Here is a 15,831-nt window from a genome sequence, read left to right as displayed (position 1 = left end):
TTCTTATATAAATGATTGCAATTTTTTTTTTTTTACTTTAATGTATTTTCATAGAAATCATTTGTTTTTTCAGTTCATCACAGCTGCAAACTAATCCCCTCCTCTGACCTCCTGTGACCAAATAAATGACATCATATCGAAGACATTTATTGAAAACATATCTATTTATTTGAAGAGAGCATATAGATAAATCATTTGTATTTACCAAATAGATTCAGTTATCAAACATTTTAACATGTCATTTTTAAAGTTCATTGTTAGGATAAACTGCATTTCAACATATTTACACAGCAAAGGACCATCCTACATATGACATGAGTATGTAAACATACAATGATAACAAGGCATAGAACGGTTAGCTTCACAGAAAGTGAAATGTTTTATGTAATTTATTGTCATATTTCACAGAGCTGGCAAAATGGGGATTCTAAAGTGTTTCACATTTTCACTGAAGTTTGAGTTTAGAGCAGGTTTTGTACCATTTCAGTTAAAACTTTACAGCGACTGTGGCAAAATGTTCAAAAATTGGGCCATAAACCTGCATAAAAAAACAAAACAAACATCTTAAGAGCTTGGATTTTTTTTTAATGTAAACTCATCTGGCCTTTCAAAATGTCAAAATACTCTACAGTACAAAAGCCTTAAATAAAAAAAATTCCAGTTTTCTGTTATCAAAATAAAATAATAGCTGGCTTTAGGTGTGCTGCTTCCAACAAAAGATCCATTTATTAGAAACCTTTATTATCAAAACAAAAAAGGAACAGCATGAAATAGTTGTTGTACCCTGTGAAAGAGCTGTACTTTCTCACGGGGTGAGTAAAGATCATGACTGTGTTACTAAATAGACTCATGCGGAGGACATGCTGAACGCTTCTGTGCCAAGTCTGTGAGGGTTCAATGCTTTTTGTATTTAGAGGGGCAAAAACCTGGACTCAAGCTGTGTGCCTACATTGTAAGGGTGCAGTGCTTCCTGCAATCACAAAACATTCAAAACAATTAAAGTTAACCCTAAAAATATACATATTTACAAATGTTCAGTCTCATTGAAAACCTATGCAATGCACAGCTGAATTCCACAGCAATTGTTTCAGAGATGAAAGTGCCCTTCTTAGGATGGGAGGGTCTAGAAAGCCTGCAAAAACATGAATTTTAATCAAGCATTTGTTTTTTTCATGTAACTTTTTCTATAGGAGGTTGCAGTAAATCCAACTTGTTTGTCTTCTTAAGATAAAGAAAGGACTTGTTCTGCCATCACAGGCAAGGCCACACTGAGCCCACTCATGTCATTTTACAGAATGGGACAGAAATGACCTCAGCAGAGCAAATAAACAAAGCTCTCTTTGCTCCACTTTGTCATTCATCAGATGGCAGCAAAAGTTGTGACATGATTCGGTTTCTACAGAATGGCTGCACTTAGTCTTCTTCACCCTAATCCATCCAACTATCTGTTTAGGAAATTATTCATATCAGACAAACATTACCAGATACATGCGTTACATAATTACATTCATACATATTTTATCATCAATACAAAACATAAGAAAAACATTCTTGGCAGCATTATGTTCTCACTGTGGAAACAAAATGACAAAAAGCCTTTGTGTTTCTTTTAGATTCTTTATCTTGATGGCAGTCCAAAAACTAAGTGAGACAGAAGCACCATGAAAATCAATCTCCTGCTAATGCTAACAAACACGAGTCTGTTGCATAAAATCTTCATAAGTCTTCGTCAGCGGCTCATAGTGACTATTTGTTTCAGGGAAGAATTTCTCTTTTTTTGTTTAGTGGCAGCTAGATTCCTCATGCCTGTCGTCAGAACAAATGCAGTCCGGCTTCACATGGCTATCATGCCTGAGAACGCACTGCGTGTCACAGCCACAAAAATATAAGATTATAAGTTTTAAGCTGGTGCACATTCGGATACTGAATGCTGGTGGAACACGCACCAGAAACAACAATCTCGCATCAGCGTTTTTGTACTTCCACACCGGAGAGGTAATACTGGGAGTAACACTTCAGGGAGTAGTTCAAACAAGAAGACAATGGGCTCTGCAGATGCATCACAAATCTCTCCAGCGAATCAGGCCCGCGGCTTCGAGGATCGGTCGATAAGTGAATAAATGAGACAGATAAAATGGCCCAGTCTGATCAAAAGATTGCTGGTCAATCAGACAAAGAAACACTAACTGGTCCAATAAGTTCTACTTGTTTCTACAATTTAAATAATGCATATTCCTTCCTCCATCAGTCCCAGACACACCCCAAATCACAAACACTGATCGCTTTCAGTTCTGTTAAGGGGCGAACTGATGTGTTTAAAAGTGTGACTCAGTGCTTCATCATTTTAAAGCCTCATACACTCAGTCAAAAGATTTTAAAAAGTAAGGCTCTGGATGAGGCACACTGGTGATGTCACGTAAAGTGGATGAAGTGGTGCTGCTGATGCAGTCAAGCAATGTTTTGGTGCATACTGTTTTAAAAAAAATTTTTAAAAATGAGCAAGTCAATAAGCTGCTACAACAAGCAGCTGCAGCATTGAAATGGAGACGCCATGTGCAGCGTTGCATAGTTTGGTTCCATTAAAAGGGTTTCCATCCATAAGTTTTCATTCCAGTATGTCAGTTTCAAATGGGACCAGATGGTAGTAGGAGAGGTTGGTGACATATGCTTCTGTTTCTTCATCACAAACATCTGCTTCCATTGGTAAAAACTCTGTTCCATCTTCATACCTGGAAAAACACAGAACATACATTATCCCAAGGACAGGACAGGACAGGAAGAACTGTGCAGACTACCCTCAAAACCTAAAGTTTATGCGTGAGCTGCCTGCATCCACCTGAAGAGACAAACACTGAGGCAGCAAAACGCTTAAGGCTTGTAGGAATGATGCAACATGTTGTTTTGTGTAAAGCGCTGAGAGGAATTGTTCCTCTTTAGCTTCCACCCAGGGAAGGAAGAGGTGTACAGACACATTTCCTGTGCGGATCAAAGGGGAGTTGAGGGTCACATTTAAGAACTTCTTCGCTCAACAACTCTAAAGCAAACAAGGAAATCCTACATTTTGTGGGAAAACAGGTTCTTAATTTTCTAAGTTGCCATCAGCTTGATATAGTCATAAGACAAACCTTTAACATCAGAACCAGACTAAATTATTTACCTTATTTATGTTTTCTACAGATGTTTACAGAGGAACTTCATTAAAAGGCAGCTATAATCATGTCTGACAAAGAAGTGGATGAAAATAACAGCAGGTTATGTCAATACTCACGTATGCTCTACCGAATCTGTTGATGAAGGTCTCTCCTTTTCCTCAGGAACACTGTGATCGAATACTATTGTTTCTGTATTGGCCAGACAAAATCCATTTGACCGCATGATTTCTACAAGTTACAGAGTACAATGTTACACCACTTGTGTTATCATGACCTTAGGGATGGCAGCTATCGATCCATCTGGATGTTACACAAGAAGAAATACCTGATATCTTGATGGGACTCTGAAAACATGGCTGGATTCTGTGGACTTTGTCATTTCTTAACACTTGGTCCAGCGGTGAGCGCTCAAAGAAAGTCAACATCACCTCTGACCTGGAATACTGCAAAGAGACATTTTTTAATTAATTATTTGTTGTTTCCACAATATCAACCAGTAAAACACACGCAAGAGGATTTTCCAAGTCTGCTAACATGGTATGCCAGTAAAATGGCAACCTGCTGCAGAGCCCTTTATTCACTCTTTTGTGCAGTTATTCCATTCATCAGTGTCGATGTTTTGTTTTTTATCATTGTCCACAAAACACAACTATTACTCAATGAAAAACAGTAACATCTCTTTCAGGAACAAGAATTTAGAGGAACAAGAATTAATAAAAACATCACAGTTATTTCCAATCAATATATATATTTAAATGTTACTATATATATATATATATATATATATATATATATATATATATATATATATATATATATATATATGTATAACGGGTGTTATTTTAAAAAAAAAAAAAAAGTCCATATTTAGTCCAGTGAGAGAGGCTGATTTTTGGTTGAATGGTTGAATTCCCTCTTTTGCGTGTCATCCAGCTCTCCAGTGGCCTGGTAACATTTGATCCAGGTGGAAAAATTGCAGGATGGTCACTCTCGAGGACCGAACTATGGCATCCCCGATTTAAAGGATGGCTGCAGTATGACTCATTTGGTTTATCACAAAATTAACAACTCAGCTCAAAGGGTTTTAAAACCACTGCAACAGAGGACATGTCTTATGCCGGAAGAGTTATGCTTGTATAATACTGATGCGAAATATTTGCAATCAGACTTTTATCATTGTCTTTTTTTTTGTTGTTGTTGTTTAGTTTTTGGCATCTTGACAGCATAAGGCACTACACCGACCTTGCATGGCATGTTGATGGCATTCTTCAAGAGTCTCTCCACCTCATTCAGTTTCTCCTCAATATCATGTGCTTCTTTGATTTTTACTAATCCTGCAATAAATAAAAAAATAAAAAATTAATACACACGCATACAAACAGATATACATACCCTACATTGATACATATGTCATATATGTTGCCTACTGATTAGTGAGTTTAAAAAATGTTTTATTCGCTTATTTGGAGCCAATATGTACAAAAAAGCCATCTAAGTAATTATTCTTTTTGTGAAGTTGTTGTTAAATGGTCTATCATCATATTGGTATTCATGAAGCACATTGCGACTGACAGCCTGAAAAAATTTGGAACCATCATACTGTGATTTAATTTGCTTCAGTATTCTTTATGAATACTGAATGTATGAATACATTTGACAGTGACAATCAGTTGCCTGGTTTGCAAAGGGAAGGATTTATCAACATCCAAAATGCAAAAACTTAACTAAAAATGTGACTAAATATAAAAAACTTTTTCTTTTTTTTTTTTGTTTTTTTTTTTTAAAGCTTCAAAGACAATGTTTGCAATACCATCTCATCATCCATTAGTTACCATCTCACCATCTAAAGATCACCGTTCTGGTATAATTACAGGAAGCCTGTTAGCCTCTTTGGACTTCAGCCCAGCCACACTGAGCCACTTGTGCAGCAACAGACAGTAAGTCTCAATATATATTATTGGCTCAATGTTTTCCAGTGCATCAGAACAACTATTTTATCTATTCTTAGTTTGCCTCCAGTGTATCTTAGTATCCACTGAAAACCTCAAATCAACTCAACAACAGGCTTTAGAGAAATTTGTCCAAAATTTCTTAAAGAATTGGTTTTGTCTATTTACAGTACTACAGGACCGTCAGTGAGACCTTTACTGTTATCAGAGTCCATAAAGTCAGAAAACAAAAGCCAGACAGGTCTGGCTTTTTTTTTCTACCAAGAAAGGTCACCTCAAATACAAAAGAGAACCTGGTTGAGCTGTTATTACATTAACCTTTTAATTAATAATGCCACAGGATATCAACTTCAAGACGAAAAGGGAAAGAAACGGCTCTGAATTCATTGTCTTTGTGGAGCGGGAACACCGTGCACGCTGCTCCACAATTGCTGTGTAATTGCTGCCATTTGTTTAACATGAGTAATAAAAAGGGAAAGTAATGACAGAGGCTGTCTGTAATAGTGTCAATCCCTGCAAAAATGAAGAGAATACAGTTTAGGAGGTGAGTCTAAAATAATCTCTCTGGCAATGCAGGCCTGTGAGCAAGCAGCCAGCGAAGCATCGTTTACCACTAAGCTGACAAAGGGATGTGGTGTGATGAATAACGATGAAGACTGCGGCATCACTGATGACTTTCTGTCTCGTGTAAGCAACGCAGAAACACACAGGCACACAGCAGCTTCTGTTATATGGAAGTAATGAATAAGAGGACTTACAGTAACACCATGAACACACACAGCCTCATCCATTTATTATGGATCATGGTGATGACATCATGGTCAAGAGGATAATGTCTGATTAGGCAGTTAAAACATCATTCATTATTTGATCTTTTCACCAACTCTGAAGCAGCTTTTTAGCTGTTATTCTGCTTTTATTTCACTTACATTGTCATTTTGTTTTCTTATATTCTCTGGAAACTTAATCATGTAAGTCTTTGTAACTTTTCAGGAGAGAACTTAAACCTCATCCTGACTTCCTACTTTTTATCTTATGAAAAATGTTCGCTAAGATTAGGCCCGACCATGGATTGAACTAATGTTTTGAATAGACTCTAAACAAGTGTGTATTAGTTTTTGGGCAGGTGCGCGAAGCTCATCGTTGCTCATAAACTTTTTTCCCAAATTGGGGCTTAAACAGCAGTTTGCATAATCCGCCTGTGTTTTTACTGTGTATTCCGGTTTAAGTGGGACATTTACATTTGAAAGTAACTTCTTTTTTTCTTTTTTTACTGAATACTGTTTGTTGCACAGGACCTATCAAGTTGACCTCACTGAAAATTGTGCATCCTTCCTCAGTTAGATTGCGTCTCAGCACGTCCAGCTTCTAGATCAGACACACATAAGCATGCATTTTCCAAAGACACACACTGATTCTAACCAGATAATCTCACATAATTTAATCAGAAGCATAAAAATACTTCAAACTCCTCCCTGATGAAGCAATTTGGAAGAGTTTCTGTGCAGCAGCCTGATTTATTTCAGACACCTCAGTGTTGATGATAAAATGAGTGGGCCTGCTAAGACTCCCAGGTGACAGTAAATCCTGAAGCACTTCCACTGCAACGGTAGTGCATTAAAATTCAGCTAAACAAAAACCAGCCTTGGACAAAATTGGAAAAAAGCATCCATCAACAATCCCTGAGAGTATTTCCTCCAATTTCCTGCTGAAGTGTCTATTTCCGGAGTGAACTTCTTGGCATCCTGTTCTTGTGTGACAACTAATTGTGCAACATTTTCCAGACTGCTTAGTCAGTTTAGTTGCTCTTAGAGCATTTTATCAGTAAAACTATTGACCAACAATGCTTTTAGCTCTAGCAGTTACCTTTGATTATCTGCATGTTCTGAGAAAACCATGTGACTGTATTTATCTTGTCATGATTGCAAGAGTAAAACATGCAACAATACCAGCAAAACCAGTAATAACAAAGAAACTGTAACACTGAAAGATATTTCATCTACTATATCAGGCATCATGAGCTTGCTAGCGTCCATCTTCCTCAAACTTATTATCTAATTCAATCATCAGATGTCGTAACACACATTTCTCTTTTTCTGCAAAGATCTGATAAGCTTCAGTCAGCAGCCCAACAGTTAATCATTCAACCACAAACTGGATGCAGTTTGGTAAGTGTCTTATTTCTAGTTGTTTTAGTCAACAAGCAGAAGACACCAGTAACACAAAATGGCAACAGTTTCAGATTCTCTCTTAGAAGGCAAATCATGTCGCTTTGTTTGAGCAATCTCTCCTAAAGGAGAGCCTGTTTAAAGAGACTGTATTATCTTTGTCATTCTTTTTTTCTATTTAATTACATTACTATAAGTTGGAATGATCAATACAATTATCAAGTCCCATAGAAGAAAATTACACATTAAAATAGCTGCCCATTAGAAAAAAGTTTCCATAATGGCTGCCTGTTGGTGCATTTGGCTCATCTTTTGTCATTCCACCATTTGTGACTTACTGGCAAAGCAACAGAAGCAAACTGTGAGCGATATTTGGGATGATCGGATCATTGTAGATTATAAGTACTTCTCCACTTATTAAAGGGAAATACAGAAACTTTCCGCTTTTAAATATTAGGTTTATAATCAACAAAATGGGGTCAAAAGTCCCTATTAGGGATGTATTAAACCCATAAAACTCAAATCTCTCATTTAAAATAAGGTTGGTTTTTGTTGTTTGTTTTATTTTTTTGTTTGTGAAATTGATCCTCTTATATGGCTTTGATGTAACTTAGTCATAAACTTGTCTGATTAATTTTCCACTTTGTCACGCAGCTAAAGCAGCTCACCCTCAAACATGATCAGTGTCACATGGTTTTCATGCCTGATTTTACTTATTAGACAGCTGATAATGTGTTAGTGATGTTAGATGCATTTTGTTCCAGATAGTCAGCTCTGATAAGTCCCATTTCTGACTTGTTAGAGCTGACTACTGGTGGACTAGCTTCACTTCAAATGACCCCCAGGAAATCATTTTATATATGTGGAAGAAATTAAAAGTAATATAGTTGCGGATATAATTGGAAAAATCTGACTTTCACTGTAAGGGATTACTTATTTGTCACTTTTGAAGAATGAGAGTGGATGTTTACCACATGCAGACCAGGTGTTTGACTCTGGTAAGTTTTTATGCTATGCTAAGCTAACAGATACATGAGCGGTATCGTCTTATTAAATTCTCCAATAATTCATAAAACAAACACATGGATGTTGTACTTTGAATTATTAGGTTGCATGAAATTACTGGTGTCTATGAATCTTATCAATAGTCTATAATGCAATTTTAAAGCTTTTCAAGTCACTTTACTTGAACTGAGGACGGTTCATTCCTTACCTTGCAATGCCTGAATTAGTGACAGGACAACTTGAAATAATCCTACACTTCTCTAAAAATGCTAAAATCATGAAAAAAAAGCACTTTCGTTGTGCACATGCACAGACAAAAGTGAGTAGTGAATTAGTATAAGAAAGGCTGATGTCATTCCACGTCTACATTCCTTGATGATATCTAGCTCATGTGGATTGTGAGCAACCGTGTTCCTCTGTGTTCACACATAAGTCACATGTAAGGTAAGTGTTAAGAAGTCTTTGTAGACCAGTCAGACTAAATATGGCAAGTCCACTCCTCTCACAGTCATCCTCTGCCTCTCCTTCACATCATGACATCAGTATGAAAAGCTCTGCACGCTTCATTGTTGCCAGGGTGCAGCACAGTAACAGGAAAACATGCCAGAGCCAGAAGCTAGATAGACAGAGAGGATAGAGCAATATATTTTATTTTTACTACCCGAAATCTGAGAGGCAAACAGGAGGGATGCAAGTAAAGTTGAGAACTAACATGTGGGAATTAACAAAAATCCATTAAGGCAATTTTTATTACCACTGCGGTTAATGATCCATGTTTAAACCAGCCTAATGTCTGATTCAGCAAGCTTCAGTATCACAGCTCCATTTACTATTTAGCAGTGTATAAGCTTGACAGACAGAATAGGGAAGTGAAAAGCCAGTCATGAGAGCTGAAATGTCTCTTCCCAAAATATAAGACACACAACACTGGCAGAGGCAATGTAGCAAGCTGTCAACATCTCTGTCACCTATTTCAGTGGCTGTGCAGGAAGTGAAGCTCTCCAGTTGCCACCAGAAGAGATGTTTCCTAAACACTTGTATAGGCTCACAGACAAAAGGGAAGTGCCAAGGAAACTGCGGGGGATCATAAACAGAAAACAAACTGGAGGGTGTGCCAAACCTGCTGCAATGCCAAACAACATCAAAGTTTTGTTCAGTTCACTTTTCCTTTAAAGCATAAACAATGAATGGTTTACCGATGGATAATTTGGATCATTTCAGTTATTTTACCAAAACAAAAAAAAGCTTTGTTTTGTCCTGGTTATCTTTTTGTGCCAGGCTTGTACATTGTACATCAAACAAAATGTAAAATATTGCTTCCAAAATTCCTGATGGAAACTTTTTTTTAAATCGGTTTTTTTAAGAAAAAAGTTTTTTTTACACCTCTGAAGTAATTGTATCTTTTTCCAAAGAAGAGCAAATTGACACAAGTACTGACGTACTTAGGAATAAATGTAACCAATAACGCTGTTGCTGACTAAAAATCAGCAGACTTTCTGAAGAAGTTTCCTAATTTTTCATGAGAATATGGCTGTTTCAGCTTGCATACTCTTCCTTAAAAATTTATATGTGGCAAAAAAAAAAAAAACATTAGCCAATAAATGGCTGGAATAAGCAGTACCAAACCAGTTGACTGAAAAATCCCTGATGGACATATTCTATTCAGTGTCATTTCAAAGATTTGCTTCAGATTCGTTTAACATTAAATGACAGCACTACTGATTGGCAAACTTAAACAGATTAATCAGCCTCAGCCTTATAGTCAAAATAAAATAAGCTTTAATTTGAAACTAAGGAGCCAAACTTGAGAATTCATTAAGCATAAGAAAAACATATTGTATCAGTTAAAGAACTAAAAAAAAAAAAAATGCTAATCATTACATTTAAAAACAAATGCTACTTCTGTATGTTTTTCTCAAAAAATGAAGAATGGAAATGTCTCAGCTAATTTTTTTTTACTTTTTTCTTTTTACTTTTTTGCTCACATGTACTGATAAAATAAAAAAGCTCATCAGCCTAGAAACTTTTCCTTTACTTTAACAGACTTATAATGTAAAGAACAGATTTCCATATGGATGTCTTTGTTGTATTTCCCCAGATGGCTATCTCGCTCTTTGGCTGCAAAGACAGAAAAGCAAACCTTATAAAACACATTTTTAAGTCTTGAATATTTACTAGAAGTAGAGACATGCGGTCAGTTCCATGTGGCCTGCAGACTATGTAATACGACTGCTTTTGTGACATATGAAAGTGGATTTTGTTCATTATTAACCTGTCCAAACAAAGCCTGTAGATGCTAGCTAAGAAGTAGCCTACACCAGTCCAGACAAGCCTGACACCGAAGTGACAATGTTCACTGCGTTGCTTTCTTATTTTGCTTCCTTAAAAGTATGCAACTGGTAATGTTATCCCATATCTTCAAAATGCCCAAGGGTGATGGACTAAACCTGTAAAGAATATTAAATGATGTGAAGTTTGTCCTCACACAGCTGTTCTGGGTGCAGGGTCTGCCTGTAATCCACAAACATGCACAAAACAGCAGCTGTGCTAGCGAAAGCAAAATGCAAGTAACATAAATTTCTAGGGGGGTCATACTGTACAGGCAGCTGCAGTGTATCAGCAACTGGATATATTTTTAAAACATATAAGATTAATCCAAAACATTATCAGTACTAATATGCACATATGTGTTACAGCAAAGAGGAAAACTGAGCATTTAGTTTGCTACAATCAAAGAGCCAATTTGTCTTTTTAAATCTGACTATTTATTTATTTATTGTATTGCTTTAGGGTGACTATTTTAAAGATTTTGATTCAGTTATCAAGATTTTCATCATTTTGGGCATATTTAGATAGATAGGTGAAACTGAAAGGTTAAAAAGGAGCCCCCGATGACTCCTGTGCACATGGCATTCTTAATTAAAGCTACGTCCCTGGCTATTATATATATATATATATATATATATATATATATATATATATATATATATATATATATATATATGTATGTATGTATGTATGTATGTATGTATGTATGTATGTATATATATATATATATATATATATATATATATATATATATATATATATATATATATATATATATATATATATATATATATATATATATATATATATATATATATATATCTCAGATGTAGACTAACTTCTCAGTGGGTTAATAATAGCTAAGTGCTCTGTCATCATTTCCTGTGTCTGTATGTCCCATCAGACCAACCTTCTATCAGTGGACATTTAGAGAGGTCTCTTCTGTCCTCAGGAAAGGACTCCAACAGTCTCTTGAAGAGCCGCCCCAGGTCGGAATAACTCCGATGCAAGTATAAAATGTTCCTGTCTGACCACTCAGTCCTGATCTCAAAAAACTCCTCTTCTTCTCCGCGCTGGCTGATGATGAGTCTCCGGATCCCGTTAACCCAGCAGTCCCGGACAAACATGTTGACCAGCGACGTCCCTTCAAACACAGCCGATGCCATTCCTCAGGCGTCAGTCCAGCATGCTGCTGCGGCCCGGTGGACAGCTGGGGGTGGAGGGGGGAAGCTGGGGGAGTCAAGGCCGTAAGAAATGGGAAAATTCCAACCCAGTCAACAAGGAAAGGCAACTTCGTAACTTTTTCGCTCAGCCCACGCTGAGCGGCAGACAGCTGCAGCTGAGTGTGAGCAAGAAGAGGATGATGATGGTGATGACTGTTTGCTCAGCCCATCAACGGGCGTAATCTCAGACGTGGCATAATTTCGGGGGGAAAAAACACTTTGGAGACTCAGATAACGTCCCCGCTAAACTGATTCGGCAACATCGATTATAGGAGCTGTTTATATTCCAGTCAAAGATAAGCGATGCACTCAGAAAAATAGCCAACAAAAGTGTAGAGCGCTTCTTTAAAAAGTCACTGACGGGATATAAAGCCGTAAAGTGAATGTTTACTCCCTCCCTCTTGTCTTCTCTGTAGCTGTCTCAGTGCAGAGGGTTTAACTTTATACTGTCTGGATCAGCAGTTGCTTTTCTTGCAGAAGTTTCCTCCCCTCTCCTTTCCTTCTTCCTTCCTTCCTCCCTGCTTGACAACAGAGTGTAATTATGCAAGGAATGCAAAGGGCTGCAAAGACAAAAACTGTCCATCTCCACACACACACACGTATATATAAATATATATATATATATATATATATATATATATACACACATATGCAAAAACTATTTTTTTTCTTCAACTAGTCATTTGTGACCAAGAGTGTGATGCAGCTGTTGCAGTTCTTGATAAAAACCAACAAACTTAAAGCTTGAGATATATTTGGAAATGACCACTGGAAAAAGTAAATGGTACTGAAATCTCTGTCAAAAAAAAAAAAACACTTTGGATTAGACTAAAACTGGCTCGGTAATTTAAGTCTTGAATGCATCACTGTGGTTTTTTGTGTTTCTATTCTGCATCTACTGTGACTCTTTCTTTAGATTTTTTTTTTAAATAATTTTTTTTTGTTTTTGTTAGTACTATATTTGAATGTTTACAGTGCAGTCTGAAGAAATGGACCTTTGAGGAATTATATATGCCCTTTTAGTTTAAGCACACCCACGCAAGATTTCTCATTCTTCAATTCAATATCTTTTGTCAAAAAATATCAATATTTTAGCCAGTATGTAGCCACACCAAAAATGTATTTGTGCAAAAAAAGAGCAGATTTTCCCTGTCTCGCTCCACGGAACAACACAATAACATTTCACTGAGATGGGAGGCAGACACTAATATGAGACCTTTACTGGAAGCTATGGTCAAGGCAAGAAATGACAGTTCAGCTGTAATTCATGCCAGTGAATTGAGAGAGGAGTTGTCTGCAAACAGTTCTGGTAAAAAGCCATTCATAATGATACAGCACAGGAAATAGCTGGTTAACTGGAAGTAAAAGCAAGCTGTTAAACATTTCTTACAGTACAGATGCACAAATGTACAATAGAATTCTAAGTAGAGAATGTTGTGCTGTTTAGACAAGGCAGAGACTCTAATCCAAAGTGCAAATGACCTTTTATGAGATGGTGCAGATGGCTGATGTAAAAGTCTGCCTTGGTGCAACCTTTTTAGCTTCTAATTGCATCTTTGCAAATGACTTCGTCTCATTAATGCAAAAAGAGATCCAAACAAAAATTCAGCCAGCCAGTTTCAATTTGCCGCAGTTACAATCTCCCACAGTCAAAACCCCCTCAGCATGTCGTTGCTTCTGCCCAGATGTTATTGTACCTTTGGACTTGCTGGATGCTGTCTGTGCAGAAAAGATGCTGGTTTAAACAAATTTCCAAAGCAGTCTACTAAAAGTTCCACTTTGACAACCAAGAGACGTCTTTTTCCACAGGATTTTTGGTTTTGCTAAAAAGCTGTTCAATGTGCAAACTTCCAGATGAAAATCATTTTGCAGCTTGGAAATATTCACATCTTGGAAATGCAGAAGTTAAACTCCTAACTTGTTGTAATGGTAATACTGTGTAACTAGCATGTTTTTGTGGCTTTGATCCCTGTTGAAGTTCACTAAGAGCAATGATGATGGATTTTCTCCAACAAAAAGGACGCATTACAAATATGGCAGCATTACACGAGGAGTTTGAAATTATGCGTTTGCACCTCTCAGTGTGCAATATGAGCTGGGTCATATTACATGCAGATCTCTTACAACATCACCAATTACACAGTGGGAAGAAAATTACTATGGTGTCCTTTAATAATAAATCACAGGCTGGTGCAGGATGCATTGTTGTGTGGTTCAGGTGTAAGATGCAATGTCATGCAAGACCTACAAAAACAACCTTGTCTGGCCTGATCATCATAGTTATTTGGTGTAATACAGATATCTGGTCTTGATCTGCTCAAATGACTTACTCTGACCTCCTTTTATAACAATATATACATTTTAAAATGTCTCTTTTATTCAAATGTTTAAATTAACATTCTAGAAATACAAATCAAATCTGGATCCAGCTTTGCAGGTTCCAACATGGAGTGATACAAAATCATGTGAAACAATATATTAATAAAATAACAATAATAAAGAATTTTATTTTAAAGTTTTCTGCTAGCTTTTCTCTCAAAGCAAGTAGTTTTGGAGATACTGGATGCTCCATATTTCATGTGAAGCTCAAATGATTAGTATGATTACATTGCATGAAGAAGCTCCGTATTATCAGAAAATCTCTTTGCGCCGCGGATAATAATAGGATCTGTATGTTTATAGCAGGGTTTCAATCTGTGGTTTGGCCACATTTACAAAGTCAGCACATTCTGTTTTGGTATCTCCTTTCAATATAATTTCTCTGAAAATATTTTTTTTGTGGAAAACATGTACTTTTGCCCACTCTTTGTGGCAGCCCTTCTAATGCACATTTGTCTCTTGTTCCAACAGGGAAAGGGCCAAACCTATGTGAAGGGAAAAGAAGAAAGAAAACTCTGCTACTGAAGGTTGGTTTGTTTAATGAAAGACTGTCAACATGTAGTTGTGTTCAAATATCTTCTCATGACAGAAAGGTAAGATAGATCATGCCCTTTGCCATTTTTTAAGGTTGAATAGCTGTGACTATGTTCACAAGGTGAGGGTTTGGGTTCATTGTACAACTTAACAACCTTCCCTCATAGAATATTCTATTATATTTTCAATAATATGTTCACTTCTTTTTACTTTTTTAGTAAGCTGGTCAAGGAAATTGCTGCCCTGTTAGATCCGTCAGTTAGATATTTTGATGTCATTTTTACATGCATGAGGCTGTAGTTTGCTTCCAATCCATGCTAAGCTAAGCTGAGTTTTCATTACTTTCTAAAGATGATCCAGTGCACATCGTCCTCCTATGGAAGCCAGAACTGTTCTGCAAAGTCTTTTAAGGTCAGTAGCTGAGCACCATCACCTCCTTTAACTCCATTTTATTTTTTTGGAGAATGAAGGAAGAGTTATGCCAGAGATTTCTCCCTGATTTCTAGCTGATGCCTGGCTGTGCTCTCTCCTCCAGGCAACAATCCAGGATTTAGCAGCCATGTTGGAATACCTCCAGCCCCTTCTCCTATGGGATAGTGAGCTCAACTAGACAGAAAGTCTTGCTGATTGCAGACTACACACAGTGTCCGGGCAGATACGTTGCAGAGATCTTAGAGTCTGAAGGGGATGGTCTACACTCACACTCCTCTCCTTGTCAGTTGAGAAGATTCTTGTGCTGTCTCGAAGGCAGGGGGTCCCACATGCATGCTTGTACCTTCTTTTCCAATTATACTGGCATTTGAGGCATCATCTGACCACAGATTACTTAAACATTGAAGTCCACCATTGGTGTAGAGATTTGGGGGCAAAGCTAAGGAGTTATTTTTTGCTATGATCACAACAAACTTAACTTGACCGATCTTTCAAAGATTGGACATTGACAATATTCTATCCCATGTCTTTCAAGCTCTCAAGGAGCACCTCTTTAATTAACACAAGGTACACTTTCACAGCTCAAGGCCAGCTATGTTTATGAATATCAGCTTTAGACCTTTTTGTGGTGGACTCCTGCTGTTCTTTCTTTTCTCTTGCT

At 37.0% G+C, this 15,831-nt stretch overlaps 1 protein-coding gene across 1 annotated transcript; it reads right to left on the bottom strand.

The window, feature by feature from the left end:
- Positions 1-245: 245 nt before the first annotated feature.
- pxdc1b (PX domain containing 1b) lies at positions 246-12,214 on the bottom strand. The gene is made up of 5 exons (XM_079259334.1): positions 11,513-12,214; positions 4,395-4,486; positions 3,478-3,595; positions 3,269-3,380; positions 246-2,729 (listed from the first exon to the last, which is right to left on the bottom strand). The coding sequence occupies exons 1-5, from the start codon at positions 11,766-11,768 to the stop codon at positions 2,606-2,608; spliced, it is 702 nt and encodes a 233-aa protein (XP_079115460.1). The 5' UTR covers positions 11,769-12,214; the 3' UTR covers positions 246-2,605.
- Between the last annotated feature and the right edge of the window lie 3,617 nt (positions 12,215-15,831).

The sequence above is a fragment of the Telmatherina bonti genome, assembly GCF_933228915.1.
Source record: "Telmatherina bonti genome assembly, chromosome: 20".
Lineage (NCBI taxonomy): Eukaryota > Metazoa > Chordata > Actinopteri > Atheriniformes > Telmatherinidae > Telmatherina > Telmatherina bonti.
Note: the sequence above shows the minus strand (reverse complement) of the source record. Positions and strands in the feature narration are given on the sequence as shown.